Source organism: Trachurus trachurus, assembly GCF_905171665.1.
Source record: "Trachurus trachurus genome assembly, chromosome: 22".
NCBI classification, from domain to species: Eukaryota; Metazoa; Chordata; class Actinopteri; order Carangiformes; family Carangidae; genus Trachurus; species Trachurus trachurus.
Genome location: NC_139907.1, coordinates 25480952 through 25503094, shown reverse-complemented (window position 1 = coordinate 25503094; position 22143 = coordinate 25480952). Strand labels below are relative to the sequence as shown.

The 22143-nt window shown below is 45.1% G+C and overlaps 1 protein-coding gene across 1 annotated transcript in view; it reads left to right on the top strand.

Moving 5' to 3' along the window:
• Window positions 1-439: 439 nt before the first annotated feature.
• Window positions 440-22143, top strand: part of LOC311005484 (formin) — a gene marked incomplete at its 5' end in the record, with an annotated part of 52139 nt that continues 30435 nt past the window's right edge. Inside the window, 6 exons of the mRNA XM_083997905.1 lie at window positions 440-1988; window positions 8150-8310; window positions 13554-13674; window positions 15200-15261; window positions 16912-17606; window positions 19961-20102. Of these exons, the coding sequence (XP_083854031.1) occupies window positions 440-1988; window positions 8150-8310; window positions 13554-13674; window positions 15200-15261; window positions 16912-17606; window positions 19961-20102 (2730 nt within the window). The remainder of the gene's footprint in view (window positions 1989-8149; window positions 8311-13553; window positions 13675-15199; window positions 15262-16911; window positions 17607-19960; window positions 20103-22143) is intronic.

Sequence of the window (22143 nt, the reverse complement as noted above, 5' to 3'; positions counted from 1 at the left end):
AAAATGAGATGAAAATGATGGATGACCAGCGGTAAATGAAGTCAGTTTTACTTCGGGTTTTCTTTAGTTTTTCTGTGTTTATGTTAATAATATGGAGGGCCTGCTGATGTGTTTGTATTTATGCTTTAAAACTATCTGTACTGACAACCAGATAGTATGGTGTCCATGCTGTGAGAGAATGTATATGTAGTCAAAGCTTAAACTCCCAGAAGAATATAGCCTAACTAAAGGTTGGCATTAGGAAATGTCTCTTGCAGGACAAACATGTTAATTGGACATCCTGTGTTTGCAAAGTCAGATTTATTGCTGTGTCCTGCTTTCTCTTCGACAGCATCCGGACAGGCCAGGTGATGAATATCCAGAAATCCTCTCCTGCAGCCAGAGCCCAGTCACTCGGTCTGGGGATTGACCACTTTCTCAGAATGCTCGAGTGATTAACATGGCACCCATCATGGAGGGCACTCACACCGTCTTACTCCTGTATGCACCCATCCGTGAGTTAAGCAAAATCAGCCTGTATTTCCCTAAGAGGCGGGCCCCGAGCTTCAAGTACAAGAGCCGCGCCCCTCACTCAGAAAGGGCCAGTAATGACCATGACTGGGGCAAGGAGGATCTTGCGGTGTCCGAACAAAGAGACCAGTCTTCCAACTCCTTGGGCGAACTCCTCAACACCCAGCACGCAACAGACGAAACTGTTGCAGAGCTCTGCTTGCTGGCGGTGGAGCACCACCAGCTGCTGGCGGATCTCTTGTCGCTGTGTAGGGATTGCGCCCTCAAAATAAGGATGGGTAACCAGGATGGCAAACTCCAGGACTACATGGAGGGTCAGGAGGTTCAATTTGGAGGTCAGGTTCTCAGCAGCAGCAGCAACAACTGCCCTCTCACAGTGTCCGCAGAGCCTAAGAGAGCAACATCCAAGAGCAAGAAGCTGAAAAAGTTGGGAAGCAGGACGTTAGACAGCGCGGAGGATTTCCTGCACAGTAAGATGAAGAAGAAGGTCACAAGTGGAACTTCATGTGTTGAACTCCCTCCTCAGAAGAGTGCTTCCATATCTGCAGCGTCAGTAGTGGAGCAGATCCCAGGTACCCCAGCCTCTGTTCATGTCTCAGACAGCTCGGTCAGTGGCTCCTATGTCAGTGCTGCCAGTAATCCAATCCTGCCAATGGAGGAACCTTTCCAGATCGCTCGTGAGGGCTGGGACTTCATGGAGGACAACCGTGCGTTTGACCCAGACATGTATTTCTGTAATGACTTCTCAGAGTATGACGGTGAGCTGGATTATGGGTCGTCCTCTTGTAGCCTGCTGGGAGGACTGACCCGACGGGAAAGTGGGAGCAACCTTCGACCAATTAAGAGGTTTGATTCTCCGATCGAGACATTATCAGAAAACGTATCAACAGTCAAGTCGGCTCAGCAGCATTATGGAGAAGTCAGTCAAAGGAATACAGGGGTCAGGGTTGTGGCTAAAGTGCAGGAAGTGGAGGGGAAAGTGCAGCATGTCAGCCATGCAAGCCCAGATAGGGAAGGGCCAGCTGAGTGGAGAGGGCCCAACACAGACCACCTGCTAGGAGTCAATAGAGAGAAGACAGGAATCAAACTCTCAGAGGGGCTACAGCTGCCCCTGTCCAATACTACCAACCCTACACCCCCAGCCAAATCCCACATAAAAAGCCCCACTTCCCCTTCTCTCGCTGGAGTCTTCAACACATCCTTCCCTGCCTCCAACAGTCTCCAGAGTATGTCCCCTGTCCTCTCCCCCCTGTCCTCAAAGCAGGCAAGTCCCCAGCTCAACCACCGCATTGTACTGCTGTCAGATAAGGATGTAGACCCCGATCAAGATAACTCCACTAACACAGATGAGCCCAAAATCTTCACCGAGGTCATTGACAAGAATGGTAACAAGCGGACGGTCACCCGTCTGGACCTGAACCTCAGCAGGCGGCCGAGCATCTCCAAGTGGAATTCCTCCAGCAACTCCACTACAACAGGTGAGTTATTAGAAATCACACTGCTTATATTGAACGTAGTGATTCGTGCCTCGATGTCAGTGTCGACATCCACACTTTTCTGATCTCAAAGATACGATGCGAAACGTTTGTCAGAATATGCCCTTCATCTGGCACTGCTGGTGCCGACTTTCAAGGAAAAGAGCAACACAAGATACCAAGAGTGTGTGTGTGTGTTTGTCTGTCAGATCTGCTGCCTGAGGTTGTTGTTGTTGAAATGTTGCAATTACGGTGCAGCATTGTAACTGACAAGCATTTTCCAAGCACAGAGTTTTGCTTTGTCAATCCAGCTATTATCTTGTAAGCTAGCTGGACTGATAGACATTGTTTTGCAAAATGTCTCTGTTAGTCCCTGTTAGTTTTTAACTGCTGTGACTGCTCTCGTCTTGGCATTGACATGTGACCGCAAATTAAAAACTACCCAACTGAGTTGCACAAGGGGCAAGCAGGGCCTGAGAATAGTTTCACTGATGATCCATTTTAACTCTCTCAGCGCCACAGTGAAGGCAGAGATTAGTTGGAGTGTCCCAGATCAAAGGCGCAAAGTTGACTCAAAGTTCGACCTGACTAGGGTCCTCGTGAGCACAGTGTTAACTGAAGCATTGCCAATCTGGACCCTGAGGGATCTGCCATCCCTTCCCTTAAACCCACCTCCTACCCCCTTTCACAGGAAGCTGACAGAGGATCAGGGACCCAGCAGGAACAAGGGCTATAGAAAGAAAGGATTAGAAGTTCCTTATTTGCAGAACTCTTTTCCTCTTCTAATTATCTGGCCTATTGTGTGTCATGCCTATAAAGACAGAATAAATGGATTAAAACACTCACATCATACATAATCTTTGCAAAGCCAAAATAATGTCACAAGCTTAGTCCGGTGGTGTCAGTGTGACTTTTTATCAAGTGGTCAAGTGCAGACACCTTTCATACATGAAGTGTAAAGATGTATGAAAAAAGCTGCTGATCCTTCAGTAAGGCCATATTTTTGTTAATATAATGTTGGCTACCTCTGTTACAGGGTTAATCATCACTTTAAGACAGCGTCACACCATCTACAGCAGCAAATAGATGGCTTTCCATTGATTATGCAATTTACTAATTGGCCGTGGAGCTTTTTTAATGTCAGCGTAAACAGCTTTTTCCCTGTTGTACGAACAATGCTGCGTTTTTAAGGAAGCTCCAGAGTATTTCAATTGTTACATCATGGATTAGCACTAGCTGCAGCCACACAGCCAGCAATGCTCAGCTCAGCAGCAGCCGGAGGGAGACTGAGTGCTGAGCTGTGTGGAGCTAAGCTAACTGGTGGGTAGGGGGAATGAATAACCCGGCTTTACTCATGTGGTGATAATGTGGATCAATTCCCACTGCAATGACACTGTCCCTGTGTGCCCTCACACACCTTGGCACGCACACACATACAGCACAATCAGATGGCGCACACTAATATGCACATAATCCTCAGTGTCAGGCAGTAGACTTTACCTCTATTTCATTTAAAAGGCTGATCTCTGTATCAACTATATCACAAGAATTGTTTTCATTTCCCAAGCATTGGCTCAAGCAAATATCCTAAATCTTTTACAGATGTTATAGCACATAAATAACTGTATGAAGCTCTAAAAGAACAATGCTTCTACTGTGGCCTACATCATGCTGTCCACAAGGGTCGTGCTGCAGAACCTATCCAAAATACTTTAATCTTAAACAAAATCCCATCGTCAATCTTGCTGCTCTTTAGCTGTTTACTGAAATGCTCTTGTGTTGCTCGTTAATTGAATACACTTCAGATGTTAACACTGATAAATGAACATCACAGGGTCCAGCCAAAAGAGCTAAGTGGGTCAGTGTGAAGCTCGGCCCTTCATGGTTTGCAAATGTCGAACTAATTATGATCCGGGCTCTTTAATCTGTGCTCTCCTATTGAAGCTCAGTGCTTATTAGTGAGTGTGATTATGAAGACAGGGATGGTAATTTTACTTCACTTTACTTCAGGTGCTAATGCTCCTACACTGCAGTATTTGTAACAGGAGAACCTAATGCATTTACTAAATGTGTGGTTTGTGATGTATATCCATTCGTTTCTTTTTATGGATTCTTGTAAGCTTATACCCAACACCATATTAAAGCTGCACAAGAAACTAGAAGAGTCAGATGAGTGATATAAAAGATGCACATTTCACATAGACATTTGATAATTATGATGGTTTTACTCTTGTTGCAGCCATTAGAGTCTGTCTCCCACACTCACTTTACCCCACCCTGCCTTAATTCCTTACTTATTTTATTGTCTGACATATGGTAGGCAATACCATAATCAGATTACCCAATACGTTCCAGCAAGGTCATATGAAACTGATCAGCACAGAGCACAGAGGAGTGCATCACTGCGCTTTCCCTTCCAGCTGTCATTCAGCACAGAGCGCACAGCCGTGCATCATTGTTTCTCCCAATGAGGACAAGGACCAGCTCTATTCAGATAATGAAGTGGACTCTGCCTAAACAGGCTGAAAGAGCCCCCCACCCCACCCGTCACTCTGCCTCCCTCTGTTTCTCTGAGATTCATGCTACATACACACACACACAGGGCCCAAAGGTCTCCCTCATACAATGTGTAACTTCCCTTTCTTTAATGAACAGCTCTGCTACAATGCCATCCTAACACTAGCTGTCCAATCTCATGCTTTTGGACACTCACCAGTATCCTGAAGCAAACTTAACCAAATTTCCTATCTCTCAGTGTGTAGCCTGCCAGGCCCAATGAGAGCACTCTTCCCTCTTCCCTCAGTTCTGTATTATCCCATCAGCCTCCAGAACTGCATTTCCAGTGAGTAATGATGACTCTCTGAGCATCATGTCATGCTACATTTCTTCTCTGGCCCTCAGGGCGCCACAGCACTCTTCTCCGGGTTTCCACTTGTAGCTGCATTTTATTTACATGGACCTCGGTTCTGACAGCCAAACCAGTCAGTCAATCAGCCGGCCTGACAGCCGTGCACAGCCAACAAGCCTGTGTGGAAAAACGGCTGTGACAGGCGCAAAAGAAGCAAGGTGATTTATAAATCCTGCGTTTTCCATGATTTATATAAAAGTCTATGATCCTCCTTCCTGGCTAAAAGTGATGAAGGGGGTGGAGGCTGCCAGATGCACTCACCGTGCTTCATGGCCCAGTTCTTTTACTTTGAATGATGAGGTTATAGATTTTTAGTGGGTAAAATAGGGCGCTGGACAGACTGAGTAAAGTGGTAGTGTTTGTCTTTGGTCAGAATAAGAAAGTGCACAGTGGGAGGAGGTAGACGGCTCCATTTTTATAGAATGCATATTGTTGTTAATAATATTTAGTAAATGATTGGTTGCCACTTGTACAGGTTTGAAAGCTAACTTTGCTCTCTGTGGTTCATGTCCTCTTTATAGTGTTGAATCGGGCTCATCAAAGTTTCTTCTGACCAGTGGATGAGTGATGGCGAGCTGATGCAGTGACAGGTGTACTAATCCATCGCCGCTGACAGCACCCACCTTTCAGGATTAAACATTTAATGGCATATGAGTTGAGCCAAGCACAGATACTTTACTGTTAAATGAACGCCCACGCCGTCTGACAGCTGCTCGTTCACACACTGTGATTTTCACAGTCAAATTACTGCACTGTCAGTCCACACCTGCAGGTTTGCACTAAGGAAACACCTGTACTAAGTGCAGATGCTTCTGTTTGGAGCAAACCGCTGATGTTGCCGAAGGCAGTTACTATATTTGGTGCGCTGATGTTGTCTTGGCATTGGGATGATCCAGTTAGTAGAGCATTACATTCTGTCAAATCAAACTCCACGTCAGCCACCAGACAAACACAATCCCCCCGTGCACTCTGCGTTCAGCGGACACTGAGATTCAGTCTTGGCTTTTAGAGCAGCAGGGAGGGAGATTAAATGTCAATAAGCGCACAGTTCTCCTCAGCGGTATTGAACTTAAGCTCCCCGTGAGTGTGTGCATGTTCGAGAGCAATAAATCAGCCGCTGAATAACCAAATGTGGTTCCTTCATTACCTAATGCCTCTAAGAGTTGCTTCTCCCCATCTGGTTTCAGTGTTGTGCGTTATCTCCCTTGCAGTGTGTTTGAATTCAGGGAGAAAGACATGTCTCTTCCTCTGCCTGTCCAGTTGGTGGCAGCGTGGGACTCTTTACATATTTAATTTAATGACTGCTTGACTGTCAGTCAGGAGAAGTGCAGCTACATGCACAAGGAAGTGTCAACACTGAATGAGGCGTGGATGAGCACAGCAAATATATTAATATGTGCTCACTGTTTGCCTGTTTCGTATATTTAATAGGTCATCGGCAGGTTTTTTACACCACACAAAGAAGCAGGGCTCATGGAGAGAGCTGCTTCTGATCAGTGCTTTCTTTCCTTGGCACAGACTGTGCCAAGTCTGCATTTGGAAGTGTCCCAGCCCACAGTCAGCAGTTCCCACTGCGGGGCCGTGCAGCGCAGCATTATCATAATGAAAAGTTATTAATCTAATCCCACTTTTTTTTCCCCTGCTGTCCAAGTCCTAGATAACTGGAGCGACTGTAGGCATTGCTGCTGCTCGCACATAAAGAATGACTGTGGTAGAACACTAAAGATGAATTTCAATGCTTCCATTTTTCAATAAGGCCCCCCAATCACCCCAACACACACACACACACACACACACACACACACACACACACACACACACACACACACACACACACACACACACACACACACACACACACACACACACACACACACACACACACACACACACACACCATCTGTGTGTGTTTGGCCTCTCATAACTGAGTTTAAAAGCATTTGGCGGAGACTTGGATTCTGCTGATCTATTCAAGAAGACTTCCAAGTCCTTTAAAAGTACTGTAGCCGCTGGGCTGCAGTGCAGTAATGCCACACACAATGTTCAAGGACAGTCATGACATACTGAGGCTTATGGGATATTTAAGCATCTCATCGAACAGGAAGTGATGAACATTTCTTCAGTTTCCAGCTCATAATTCAGCCTAAACAGGTGGTGTTGTCTTACAGCTGGTGGAAATTGAGGTCACCGGGCTTTAAAAGCTGCTCCCTCCCCCCTGCAGTGTGTTCTCTCCTCTTTCTGTCTTCTTATTCCTTCCCCTCACTGTCCTGACCATGTACTTTTCATCCCTTTTTTTATTACGTGCCTCCTTCTCTTGAGAGAATGAAAGCATGCACCACGGCATGATCTATCATGTTTCTGCGGACGTGAGAAGTAGTTGATGAAACAGCATTTCTTCTTCCGCAACAACAGCCTGAAGTTAATACCATGTGATATGTTCAGGCCATAACACATAAGGAACGCTGTGCAGGCCTAGGCTGTGTCTGCATTGTGTCAGCCAGCAGTAAATATTAAAGGCCAGGTGCTCTGAAATGCTCAGAATGAATCCAGTCTCCCCAGCACACTGCAAAAAAAAAAAAAGCAGAGAAACAGCTTAGGGGAGCAACTCCTACTGAAAATTTAATGTAATCCAGTTTTAGCTGTGTTATTAGGTGAGGTTTACCTGTGACACAGTACATGTGTGTCCCTGGTCAGGAGAGGGCAGTCTCTCCCAAGATAAATTAAATGGCTTTGTATTTCCTCTCCTTCAGGGCCTTTAGACGACTGGCACACTAATCACCACATATATATTCAGTTAAATTTATTGTTCTGTAGTGGTAGGGCTGAGCAATGTCATGCTCTGTTACTGTGGACATGTCTTTAAATCGATACTAGACAGTATATTATGTTTTTGAGACCAGTGCTTTGCAGCCATATTTTCTCATTGTATAAATGTGGCTTTTTGTTGGTGTTGATGATTGGAACGGGGCCAGCTGAGTGCAGATAAAAATAGCTGTGTGCCTTGGAGCTTGCAGATAAACAGGGGGTTTCTCTTGCTGTCTGTTTGATGCTAAAAGCCTCTGATGCCTGCTTTCTACCTCGTCCCACTTTTTGCTACCCACGCAGGAAAATAACTCGTCTGAGTCTGTGCTGCTTGTTCAGCCAGGCCACATCTGACAACACCTGTTGTGCTGTTGTGTTTGCCCATGTTGTGTTGTGATTCCTTGTGCAACACGCAACCTCAATCACCCTGTTGCGTGTTTGTGTGTTCCCGCAGAGGACTCCCTCTTACGTCAGGATGATATTTGGATGCTGGATGGTGATGATCCTCCCCTTCCTCGCATTCCACGCCCCGATCACCTGGACTTCCTACGCATCACGCCGCCAGAGGATGACATCATTGGGGACACACCCTACTATCCCAAACTGGAGTGCACGGTGAGGGTCCCCAAACACATATAGATCAATAGATCAGGCTTTTATGCATATTTTCCCACCCAGAGCAGCGTACCATGCCCCCGCCTCCCTTCCCCCTCTTAGGATTTTCTCCCCACTCTGGCATCCAACCACCTGATCATGAATTCTTAGAGATGGATTAACAGGTCATGGATTCTAATCTGCAGGCTGGGGTACTAAGCCAAAAATGACTGAGATCATTCCACTCAAACCTCTCGTTTCTGAGGAAACACAGGAAAACCCGAACCCTGTCCTGCAGGCCTTTTTGATCATTTTGTAACCTTATTTAGGATGGTTTATGCCATCGAAACCAATTAGGTTGATTTAGAGGCTGAAGTTGCGACACAAGATACACAGAGCATGTGGTTCGTGTAATCCTGCTGGATGCATGTCTTCCAAAAAGCCCTGGAAAACAATGTATTGTTTGTTTCCAGGTGTTGGTAGGCTTTAATTGTGCTAATACAGTAAGTAGGACAAACAAAGACCTACCAAACTGCACTAAATAAATCATCAGATTAAAAAGAAAAAACAATTTCCCTCTGTGTGTAAATCTGTCCAGGTTCCATCATGCTCTCTGGCAAAGGCGTTCATTCCTTTGGCAGATGAGTCAGATTACCTGGGTGTGGTTTTAGGTGGGTAGTCTAGCACTCTAATGCCATGAATTGTTTTTCCCAACACACAATAGGTTGCTTGACTGTCAGCGTAATCACTTAGCATACCATTACAAAGGCCACGCTGTACAGAATTAGATCCTCTGCATTGTTTTGAAATGCTCTCAGTCATTCAGCTGGGGAATGGCTGCTTTGTCACCGTCATCCATTCACGTGTCACTTGAAAAGCACACCTCAATGTAAATTATACACTCTGAGAATGAGAGGGATTAGACGACACTCCCCTAATCTTTTTTTTAAATACATTTATAATAACTACAGGTCATGGAAAGTGCATTCAGGGAGTATGAACAATCCTCAAATATACATGCTTCACCAGGGGGATGTTATTGAGCAGGTGATGAGCAGTGCCAGGTTCCATCCAGACACAACACTTTGAATTCAGGCCAGAGTTCAGTGTTTGGTCAGACCAGAGAATCCTGTTTCTCACAGTATCTGAGTCCTTTTTTCGTAAACTTTCACTGGGGATGAGCTTTCATCTGGTCACTCTGCCGTAAAACTAAAATCAGCTGAGTGCTGTGGTGATGGTTTCCACCTCTGGAAGTTTATCCTCACTCTATCTCTGGAGCTCGGCCAGTGACCATCTAGTTCTTGGCCGCTGCTCTTACCAAGGCCCTTCTCTCCACAATGGCTCAGTGTAGCTGGGTGGCCAGCTCTGTCAAGAGTCCTGGATGTTCCAAACTTCTTCCATTAAGGGTTTTGGAGACTGCTGTGACCCTTGTTGCAGCAAAATCTGTATCTGAACACAATCCTGACCCTGAGCTCTGCAGGCGGCTCCTTCCTCCTCAGGGCTTTTTGCTCTAATTTGCATTGTGAACTGTAACACCTCATACAGTAGACAGGTGTTTGCCCATCCCAGTCATGTCCAAACAACTCAACATAGAATACACAAGTATTGTGGCATATGCTCTGATTCTTATGTTGATGTGATGTTTAAGTTTTTTCATGTAAAAACTGCTTTCTCAGCATCATCAATATTAAGTATTGAGGGCAGACTGAGGAAAAATTAATTTATTAATTAATTTAAGCAAAAGGTTACAACACAACAAAATGTGTGAGGGGGTCTAAATACTCTCTCACACTGAGTGAGTGTCAATGAATGGTGTCGCTACTGAGCTGACATGTGTCAGATATCAGTTCACATCACAGTGGTGCCTCTTTCTAGTACAACCTCTGAGGGGATTTACTCCACTGTGTGTGTATGAATACCACTGCTCTTACATAACTTAATGCCTCTGCCACAGAATCCCCCCTCTCTATTTGAGGCTTTCCTCTGATGAATGAAAAAGGAAATCTGAGGAAATTGCAGCTACAAGTGAAATCTTTACTTGTAATTTATTTCATTACATCACTAAGAAACAGTTTGAGATCAAATGTACTTCCTTTTCCTCAACTGTTCTTCTACTTCGAGGCTAAAGAAGGTCCATTTCTTACATTTGTCTTTCCACTTCTTTGTGTAATTTGGGTCATTAAACTGGACAAAAACATTTATACAACGTAATGTAAGACACACCTCTTTAATAAGTGAGTGGCTGGGGCTGAGACTGTGCTCACTGAGCCAGTCTGAAGGAATGCAGTTTGAAGAATCCAGTGCTCCAAACCACTTTACTAACATTTATACACAAATCAATCAACTGTTAGAGCTGGTTAAATCAGGGATATACTAATAAAGAGAGTTGGATCACCTTGCTTAGGGCTCATTATTTTTATCTGATTTCATTTTTTTCTCACAAAAACTTGTCTAGTGTTCCTCCCTCTGGTCTTAGCTAAAACTGTTGAACCTCTTCACAATCTATGACATCTAAACTCAACCTCCAGTCTGCATCCCAACTGCCACAGCTCAGTATATTGAAATAAAGTTATGTTTGAGGGAAGGGAATCAGATGAACTCCTGTTCAGTCTGAGAGTCCATGAGCTGCTAATCACACGTTAGCCACTGAGCCTGTTAGCTGGGGCTGGCTGTAGCCATGTTGCCTAATCACCGCTTGCTAAGCCTTGTGTTGCAGTAGCTCTCTGCTTAATGGTGCAACACTGGTTTAAGTGAACCCGCTGCTGCTCTGCCCACCTGACCACATGCTTGCCTCTCCCCTGTGTTTACGCTGTTACCTCTGCAGCCATTTTACGGAAGTGAGCAGAGGTAATCAGACACCTGTGGTGCCGGGCTCTGCAGGTCCCCTCCCAGGAAGGGAGGGACCTGAAGGGAGGCGTCCTCAGACTGGCCAGACCAGTGAGACACTTTTTTTTTTCCTTTTCAACCTGAGCGTTTTTTTTCCTCACACAACAGCACACAGGGCTCTCCTGTTGAGTGAGAGAGACATGCTAAAGAAGACAAACTCAACAGAGAAGTCCAACCGAGTCCACCTAGAGAAGGACAGTACACGACTTGTACGGATAATACCGCTCGGCTTGTCGGAACATTTGGAAATGCTTTTGTGAACGGCAAGTGAACTCTGTTCTCTTGCTCTCCCAGGGAGATTACAGAGGGACATGCTTCCAGCCACTGAGCAGCTTCACTTCAGTTGCAGCGTCATGGGAATCGTGCTCACACAGAGGAGACTGAGGTGCACTGCTGTCAACATCCAGTCAGTAGTGGTCTTTATGTGATCTTGTGAAAGGCTGCTACATGCAACCTGTTCATCAGTAAACAAGGTGACGGGATAGTGTCGTTACAACCAGCACCATCCCCAGGAAGGTAAGGGGAGCTGGGAAAGTTTGTCCAGACAAAGGCCTTTTGTTCCCAGCCATTGGAGGAGGTGGAATAAGAGCTTTTACGACATTCTGAACTGATGCTGTTATGGTTTACGTCTCCTTGCTCTCAGCTGATGTGACACTTTGAGCAAAAATGGACGGTGCAAGTAATAACTCAGAGGAACAGGGAAGGCAGCCTGCTGGTTCCTTACGGAATGTCTTCAGCAGCTTCTTCACCCGCGATCGATATCCACACACGGCCGTGCTCATGTCCTATAAGGAGTTCCCAGATGGCAAAGATCCTCCTCCAGAAGGTGGTCAAGACAGGATAGATACAGGAGCAACTGGCGCCCATGCTGACCCAGACCTGGTCCACGTCACTAAGGTGGAAACGTATAGTGACACAGAAAATGAGGACGAGGTGTCTTTCCACGGGAGCACCATCTTACCTCAGGAGGACAATAACACAGTGGACCATGGCGGTGGAGACCAGCTACAGCACAGCACTGAGGAATACAAATTGCCCATGTTCAAAACACACACATTTTCAGAGAGGTCCCGCGTTGAAGCTATTCTGTATTCCGATAAGTTTCTTAACAGGACTAAGACATCTCTGACATCTGTTTCCAAACAGGAAGATGGCTGCACTGCCATTGGAACAAATCAGAGTGATGAGGATGGTATATTAGATCATGGTCAGTCTGTTTCTTCTATCATCCCTGAATGCCATACTCCAGAGGCTGCAGATTATAATGCTGCCATGGTGTCTCCATCCAAGCCGGTAGAAGATTTATATAGTACACCAAAGGAGGAGACACTAGTTACCTCCAGTCCTACGACTCCTGAAGCGTTCATCCAATCGTCCACTGGTCCGGAGGAGCAATCAGACACTGCTGGTGTTAGGACGCCCACGTTGCAATCATCCACGCCCGAAAAGCCTCCAGAAGACACTCGGATAAGTACCAGTCCGACTTTACCGCACAGAATGTCTCTTACAACACCTGAAATGCACACACCACCTTCAGCATCATCTGTCATACCCTCCGTTACCTCATCACCGTCCAGCGGCACAGCGCTCTCCTCATCCCCTTCCTTCCAGATGCCGGCTCTCTTCAGCGGGTTGAGGGTGCTGAAGAAAGGAGCGGTGGGTGAAGAAAGGGAGACGGTGTCAGAGATCAAGCAGAGGGAGAAGGATGCTGAGTTGGCCCTGCTAAGCCTGAAGAAGACAGTCAACAAAGCCAAGCAGTTGCCTGAGCAGAAGACGCCCTCTCCAGCCAAAAAACACCCAGAGCCGAAACCTGTTTCGGACACTAAAAGCACTGTATTTGGACAGCTCAGTCACCTGCTTAACAAAGACAGCCACAGTCAGACCAAGCGGTCAGATCATCATGGGCAGGATGCTGATCTCAAACTCAGCCAGAAAGAGCCTGAGAGGAGACCTTCAACAGAGGTTCTGGACGAAGAGAAACCATCAGTCCCAGAAACTCCTACATCCACACCTGAAAGAAAGAAAACCTCAGACCTGGCCTACGAAACTTTCAAGAACATCTTTGGCCCCAAAACAACCACAAAGGACAAAGCAGAGGACGTGGATTTGGAGGCAGTGAAAAGGAAATTCAAAAATGACAAGGAGAGTCTGAGGTCCATTTTTGAGAAAACTTCCAAATCTCCAGTGAAAGAAGCCTGTAGCCCCATAGAGGATGGTGTATGTACTGAATAACTTTTGATGACACATGTTTTAATTAAACACAGGGTGCTTCAATTTCCAAATACATTAGAAAACATGTTATTTGGAGATAAACAGCCACCCTAAATCAGAATATTAATGTTATTACCCCTATACTAATTAATGTTTCCCTCCTACAGACGGAAGCTACATCCCCAGCAGACAGCGAGGACCGGACTCCAGGGCGGCTGCAGGCTGTGTGGCCTCCACCCAAACCTAAAGATGAGGAGGAGAAGGTGGGGCTCAAGTACACCGAGGCAGGTAAGAACCTCAGGCTTGTTGTGTTGCCTGTATTTACTTCTAAGACCAGGAGTGCTGACATGGGAAGATGTCAGTCAAGCTTACACTGACACACCCCACACAGATTGACTCTGTGGATAAGGATAATTTTAGATAGCATCTTGGTGTGTTTTGAATGGTTCTCATTTGTCCTTGTTCAAGTCTTAAGACTTAAACACTTAAGCAAAAGGAGAAGCCACCATTATCAAACCCTTGTGTACATTACTCTGAACCTCTGAGACAAATCTTGCAGAGCGGGCTTTACAATTTGCAGCAGGATGTAAGAAGTCCTTGAAACTAATTTATAAATACAGTAAAGTTGCACCACAGGGCAACATGTATGGGTGTCAAGGGGGTAAAAACATTTAATGGAATGAATCAAGTACACTCTTGGGCAGCACACTAACTTTTTAATCTTATTCTCTAAAGGCTCAAGGACACACAAATAGGTCAAAAGCACACATGGCTGTCTATGGACTGATTCAATTACAGAGCAAAAAGGTTTTCCCTTCATGCTCTGCATACAGTGAAACTGTGTTGCCACAGCGGCGCGGCCCCAGGATAGATTAGGACCAGCAAGTGAGATTATTCTGCTGATTTGCACCCACAGATCGGAGAGAGGAGCAAGTGAAAGTTGAGACGCAGAGCAAAAGTCCAGATGTTGTGTCGCATAGATAAACCGACACGTGTGCACACATCATATACACCTCCTTCAAACATTCTGTGTTTTTAACCAACACACATTTATGAACCTTGATCGTGGTTCTAATCAAGTTTAATTTCATATATAATGCTTTCTCTCAAGAATAGTTTGAGTTGTTTTTCAAGGCCTGGTACTAATAACTTGGATTAATCATTACCACAGAGGAGTGTTACTGATTACCCTCATTCACTAGTCATGTGGGAGAGGTTGTCACTGATGAGTTTGTGCAAACAGGATCATCTCCTTCATGTGTGGATTTTAGTCTTGACTTTAAGTATAAATAAAAACTGAAAGCAGTAGAACACGTTCATCGATGTGACATGTGGTGTTTGCAGTTAATGGGTGTAGTGTATTTAATAGTTCACAACCCATAAAATATGTATAGAATGAGTGGCATCCTGGTTTCCATTGTAGTCTGTTTTAATGTAACATCTCAGACATGAAGTGACAACTGTGTTTTTGCTTCCTTGATCCAATAATAACAGATAAGCTTTTGTGTAAATGTGTCTTGACCTAACTCTGATGTTATGTTTAGACTAATTAAAACTGGTTGGTCTACTGATAAATATGGTTACCCGCCCTTCTCTAGCATTCAGCCACTGAGACAACAAATCATGATGTTGTAATGATCCTTGTCTTACAGATGAGTTTGATGGTGATTTAACATGCCAGTATTTTGGCAATATAACTCTAACCGCTCTCTCATAATCTATAAATCAGAAGCACTGAGCCGTGACACCACACTTATGTAAGGTCAATCAAACCTGCCGACAGAATGAATCTGTGCTCTCTCCTTGCTTTCAGAGCACCAGGCTTCCCTCTTGCAGCTGAAGAGAGAGTGCAAGGAAGAGCTGGACAGGATGCATGTAAGTCCTCATATGACTGAAGCAAACACTGAGTGAAAACGTGGTGTGCACTGGAGGAAAATGAGAGCAGGAATCTCTGAGGGCAGATGAGTTAAAGGGGGCGAAGTGAGACTATTCTGGCAGACAATATAAAGAACATAAAACAGAAACATAAGAACACATAAGATTTATGAGAGCAAGCTGAGAAGTGGGTTTCTGGCATTAATTTCTGTGCATGAGACATAAATGTAAATAAATTACATTTCTGAGGACCTCGTCTGTCATAGCAGTTAGCCGTCCTCAACACAAGATGGCACTAAGTCAGCATGAAATGTTAGTGTGCAGTTCATTTAGCCGGTGCAAACTCCGTTGAGCATTTGCTCACAGCACCTCCAGCCTCCCGATGTCACAGGTTTTGGCGTTGCCAGGTAATCTTGATGTAATTCTTTTGAATTTAAATTATCATTCAATCTGTTAAGTTTATTTTTAAAGTAAAAATAAAATCCTCTAATTGCACTTGTTCAAACTGAGAGAAATTGTATAGAACAGTAAAATGTCACATTATAAAATGTAGCTGTAGTTATATATGATAACATATGTTAGGAAAAATAAAATCAAAACTGTGTATGAATAAGTTTAACAGTAAAAACATTTTTCTTTTTTTATGTATGTGTACCGGTATGTGTATGTGTATGTATGTATGTAATGTAATGGGGCAAAGTCCTGAACTGACTCATAATGTGACCCACTTTCATACCAAAAGTGAAACAAATTTAATCAAAACAGACTCAAACTCTTAGTAAATCTATACCATGTCAATTCAAATCCACTCTAAAAGAGCTCCCTACTTGCCAGAATTTCATATTTTATATATAATCTATGATTTTATAACTTCCAAATGTTCCACACGCAGCTCTGTGATGGACATCTCTTTCCTCTCCAGTATAATGGCTTGTTCCAGAGATTCTTTTTAAAGGTGTCAGTGTTTAATTCATCAAAAGCAGAGGTTTGGAACGGTGTCTCACAGGTGTTTTTCAACTGAAAACCTACTGTATAACCTTGGAAACGAAACTGGAACATAGTTCTGGTCATGTTACATAATTTGTACCACTGATAAATTGCTTTATGGACCGTTTCCTTGAGAAGTCTGACCTCAGAATTGGTTTCTCAGCCTGTCTACTTAAAGCCTTTAATTTGACGTCGAACTTTAAAGGACTAATGCTGAGTCAGCCCACAAGAAAGGGTGGGAACGTGCCTAATGCTATTTCTAAACTGACATGAGTTAATAAGGAACATGTGTAAGATTTATTACAAAACGATTTTCTTTCTGTCTCAAATCAATACTTTGCTTCAGTTGGATTGTGTTTCATTGTTTGAAACGTCAACTGAAAACGGCAGTTACCAGATTTTCACAGCAAGAGTCAGACTTCAGATTGGGGGAAACAGTAGTGTGAATAGGTGTAAAACAAAGATGAAATAAATAAATATAGTCAAATTTAAGCCAATAGTCACCTTCATGTTTTCCCCTTTTGAGAAATAGTTGTTAACTAGTTGTTAATGTATCGTCAGTCACCTGATATGGTTTTATGACATATGTGGTGGGAAGTGGTTGTAGCTTGTGATGCTCTGGGTCAGTTTTCTATCTGACATTGTATCTGCTCTTCTTTCAAGTCTGACTTCGAGCTTCAGATCTTCCAGCTGCGAGGAGAGCATGCCGTCTCATTGTCACAGCTGGAGGGAATGGTCGCAAAGATGCGAAGAGAGAAGTCTTACAACATCAGTCAGGACCGCGGCGAGGTCCGTGACGTCGCTGTGTCCACGACGGGCGACCCCTCCAGTAAGACCAACCGCACCGTGGGCATCCAGACGGACAGGGAGAGCTTCATCAGGAGCCCCGAGGGCGAGGGCCCCGGCCAGAGCCTGCCCAAGAAACTCAACCTAGACTCCATCGGTCTCAATCTCAAAGGCGAAACGGCCCCGGGGGCTTCTGGACCGGCCCCACCACCTCCACCCCCACCCCCGCCCCCACCTCCTCCACTCCCACCAGGCGTCTCAGCACCGCCGGCCCCTCCTCCTCCTCCCCCTCTACCAGGCAACGCTGGAGCACCGCCGCCACCACCACCTCCTCCTCCTCTCCCAGGGGGCGGCCCGCCACCGCCACCCCCTCCACCTCCCCCTCCCGGCCTACCTGGAGCTGGACCACCCCCTCCTCCCCCTCCTCCAGGCTCTGGCCCTCCGCCTCCACCGCCTATGGGTGGGTTTGGTTTTGGCCAGAAAGTGGAGCAGGCCCCACGGAAGCCTGCCGTGGAGCCGGCCTGTCCCATGAAGCCTCTGTACTGGACCAGGATCCAGATACAGGACAATAAGTAAGTATATAACATAACAGCTCAGTATGTCTCATTAGACAGAGAAAACACACCAATGTCCCAGTTCAGCTTTGACCTGTGTGTCACTGGTGGTCAGTGATGGGAATAACAGCGTTTATTACATAGTTGGAAGAAGGCCTGCCTGTGCGGAGGAGTACTGAGTGAGTTGGTTAGTTCCAGATAAACAGGAGGTTAGGGGGTTTTATTTTAGCATTTTATCTTTAAAAAAGTATGGGGTGTTGTGTGGTGCACTGGGCAAGCGCCCCATATGCAGAGGCTACAGTCAGCCCCAGTTTGAATCCCGCACCAGGCGGCCCTTTGCTGCATGTCATTCTCCATCTCTGTGCCTCCCCATTTCCTGTCTCTTTCAACTATCCTATCAAATGAATGCAAAAATGCCCAAAACATATACTTAAAAAAAGCAATGCAATAGTTACCTTTCCTGGTAATTAGTTACTTTTATCATTTAGTAATTCAGTTACTAACTCAGTTACATTTTGGGAAAGTAACTACTAACTTTAACTAATTACTTTTTATACGTAACATGCCCAACACCGCTGGTGGTGTTTTAAAATCAGTTGTTATTTAGGGATGACTGCAGTACAAGACTAAATGACAGAGCCCTGTGTGAGATGGGCAAACTACCCAGAGCTAATGAAGCTTCATTGACCCCGGTCTAATGGGGTCACACTCGCGCTTGTTCAGACATATATCAGCGATATGATTGCTTCCACATCTAAAGGCTGCATCCAGATACTCTGTAATTGCAAGTAGATTATCCAGCCCATTTACAGTGGCTGTGGTTGTTGCCTCAGAGTGCCAGGCTTCCAGCTTTATGGCCTTGTATTTCCATGGCTGGGTTAGTGGGGGGAAGCTGAGTTGTGGTTCGCACTCTCTCTCTCTCTCTGGTCCCGGCCGGTGCTGGGGGGGGGGGGGGGGGACTGAGTGACTACACTGGAGCAGTTTCATGTCAGCTATAAATTTAACTGTATAGGGCCAAGTTAAGGGGCATTAAATGGGTCAGATGTTTAACTGTAGCTGGATCAGCTGTGTGATCACTGTTAATGGTGTGAGGTTCTTAGTTGTGGGGGTGTTTGAAATGATGCCAGCTGTCTAAATGTAAGCAGAACAGTCCCAGCACACAGGACAGACTTGGTTGCGAAATTTCATTTACAAAAAAAAAGGGAACTTTGAGGGAGGGATTTTCAATTATAGTCATAAGCTGGTCAATTAGAAAGTTGTCTTGCATGGAAAGATCTCTTGGGGTTTGGATGGGATTTTTCTTTTCCGAGCGAGTTTCCTGCACCGTCGCTGCTCAGAATCAGAGGCTATACGCTGGACTCATTTTCCCCGGCCTCTCAGAAAAGAGTGCAATATCTGCAAAAAAAAAAAAAGAGGATTTCAGGACAGTGCCATTATGTCCTCAACCGAAAATCTCTTGGCTGCCCCAGATAAATACTCTCTCGGCTGCAACAGGAGGCCAATTGCATGCATAAAAAGTTGGACTTACTTGACCCTCGCTGAATCTCTGGCAGTGCAGTTGATTGTTCTGATATTTAAGCCATGACGAGCCTGCCAGCGCCTGTGTTCATGTGTTGTGTCCAGGTTGTCTTTCACATTAAATGGGCCTGGACCCGGGACGACTGACCTGAGTAATGTCATTACATTACGACCTGTGTGTGAGCGAGGGGAAAGGCCGAGGCAGTAATTAGGCATGTGCAGTGTATTACAGACGTCATCATGCCACAGTCTCGCTTTAGAATAAGTTTATTTGTTAGTGAAGCGTTTACCGTGTCTGTCCGTGTTCTTAGGGAAAGTGGAGACAGATGTGTTGAGTTTTCAGTGAACAGCGAAGTTCCTGAACATCCTCTTGACTTTAGACACCTCTTGTTCTTATTCCTGTCTCTGTTTGTTTTTCCCATGTTACTCAGCAACTTCTGAAACACAACATCGCCTCCCCGGGTCTCATCCGTTTGCTGGAAATGGTCCTTTATTACAGAAACAAGCCTCGTCTTAAACTTTTGTTATTTTTATCACCTAGCTCATAAACAGTGCTTTTTAAAGCTGAGATTTCGCAGCCTTTCCTGCCAAGTGTTTGTCGGGCGGCGAAATGGAAAATGGCAAACAGTGGGAAGATTGAATAAACATCAAATAATCTTCCACAAATAGAGCACACAATTTGTTTAGCTCAAGTAACATAGATGTTTCGAGCCTGCGTTAGGAGGAGCCACCGGCCTCTCATCATGGCTGTGATCAAATCTTTTACACCCTGTAACCCGGTTTAAATGCACTGATGTATGTTAAAAAATGATCAAACAGACCACAGACTCATGTTTTTACTTATTTTTTTCCAGCAACAACACACTGTGGGGGTCTCTGGAGGAGCCCAACATCCTCAACGCCAATGAGTTTGAGGATCTTTTCTCCAAGGCCACGCTACAGCCCAAGAAGAAGCCGCTGTCGGACACCTACGAGAAGAAAGCCAAGACAAAGAAGGTACGTTCACTTGCTCGTCCTCAGCTTGGCCTTTTATCGTCTTCTTCGTCTCGTTTTTTTCCCTGATGTGTTTGCAGTTGAAGGTCATCCTGATGGTTTAGTCTCCCACTGCAGCCACCTGAGGGCGTTGTTTAGTGTGCTTTCATATCTGGCTTTGTTTGGAACGGAGCTTTTTGGCCGCTGTCATGTTCAATAATAAATCAAAGTAAGAAATAACAAAAGGTGAACCGGAAAGAAATGGATTGTGCCTCTCATCAGGTCCTCCTCCAGGCTGTTGCCAGGTATTGCTTTGGGCCAACACAGGCTATCAGTTTATGAGTTTTACTCCCTTGAGTCTTTCTTTTTTTTCCCTTGGCAAACTACCCTAACTGTGCAGGATTGTAATGTAGGTAGGGCTTGGGGATCGTGTTGTTTTTTTCCCCTCCTGGGCAGGCTTCAAAGTTTGTTTTCCACTTTCTGCCAGATTGATCCACCGTCCCCCTTCCCCTCCAGAGACACACTTGTTGATGTCTTGTCAAATGCTGCAACTCTGCACCTCGCGCTGCAAGCCAGCGCCGCGTCAGCATCCTGGCCCGCCTCGTGGTCCTCGCTGTGGCGTCCAAGCAGTTAAAAACCGGCCACTGCCCTCGTCTGTCCTCTCTAAATCCATACACATCCCCTGTTCTGATCAATTTCTCTAGGCTCCACTCCGCTCCAGAGGGCCACGGACTGTGTGTGTGTGTGTGTGTGTGTGTGTGTGTGTGTGTGTGTGTGTGTGTGTGTGTGTGTGTGTGTGTGTGTGTGTGTGTGTGTGTGTGTGTGTGTGTGTGTGTGTGTGTGTGTGTGTGTGTGTGTGTGTGTGTGTGTGTGTGTTAGTGGATATGTGTGTGTTCTTCTGTCCTTGATCTCCATCCTCAGATCTCTCTCCTCAGTCTGGTCACTCTAAGGCAGCAAACTGTCCAACATTTGATCCAAGTCAGACAGCCACATCCAGACACAAGTCCTGCCAACTGTCTCCTGTCTGGGCTTACATCAGCCTGAGAGATGTTGACCCCACTAATGGAAACACTGTTGAAACTAATTTCTATCAAAAAAAAAAAAAAAAATGCAACGTCCAACAGAGCATTCAGTGTTTTTTTATATGAGAGAAAGACCTGTGTGATACGCTGGCTGAGGTTTCTATCTGTGTTTAGACATTTTGTGTAAACAGGACTTTGATTATACAGGAGTCTTATATTTAATATAAAGGTCTGTGTTTAAAGCCAGGGAGAGCAGTCGGCGTCCAACTCTACGATTAAAGAGGGAAAGTGAATACGCAAAAAGGCATGGTTGTTTTCAACCCGCTCAGAATTCCAACTCACTGAAAAGGTCGTCAAAATAAAAGAAACTTGTTTACGTAATCATTTTTTATCCCCGAACGTTTATACTTGGAGATAAAGAGAGAGAAATCATTTGAGGGAGAAATCATTGCAATCACCAGCTGACGGTGGCTTCCAAGAAGTTCAGCTGGTTAAAAGGTGGGAAAGCGAGAGAAGCAGAGGAGAAATAAGAAGGCATGGAGTGAGGAGAAACAGATTTTCTGGGGAGAGCGGGGAGGAATAAGAGAAGGGGTTGGAGATTAGTTTAAACTGAGTAGAGGAGGCATGGATCATTGAGGTTGGAAAGAAAGAGAAGAAGTTAGAAAAAAGGAAATGTGATGATGAAAATGGAGATGATGTGTCGGCCACTGCAGGCCCTGATGAATCGGAAGTAAAGGTTTAGTGCTAACTAAAAGTTAAAAGTTAAAAGGCTTTACAAACACAAACCTTCTGAGTCATATTTTGGAAGGACCGCACCGGTCATGAACAACACATTTCAGATCAAACCAGTTTTTTTTTTTACTTGCCTGTTGCAGCTGCTGCTTCACAGTGAGCTGTTACTTCCAGACACGCTTTTGATAGGATGTCACACCACATTTTCTTGCATTGCTTTGAGGTACAAAACATTTAATTTTCATGCATCTTTTTTCGGCTGCACTTGTTGTTGCGCCTCCTTTATTCTCCTTCTCTTTTTATTCCAGACG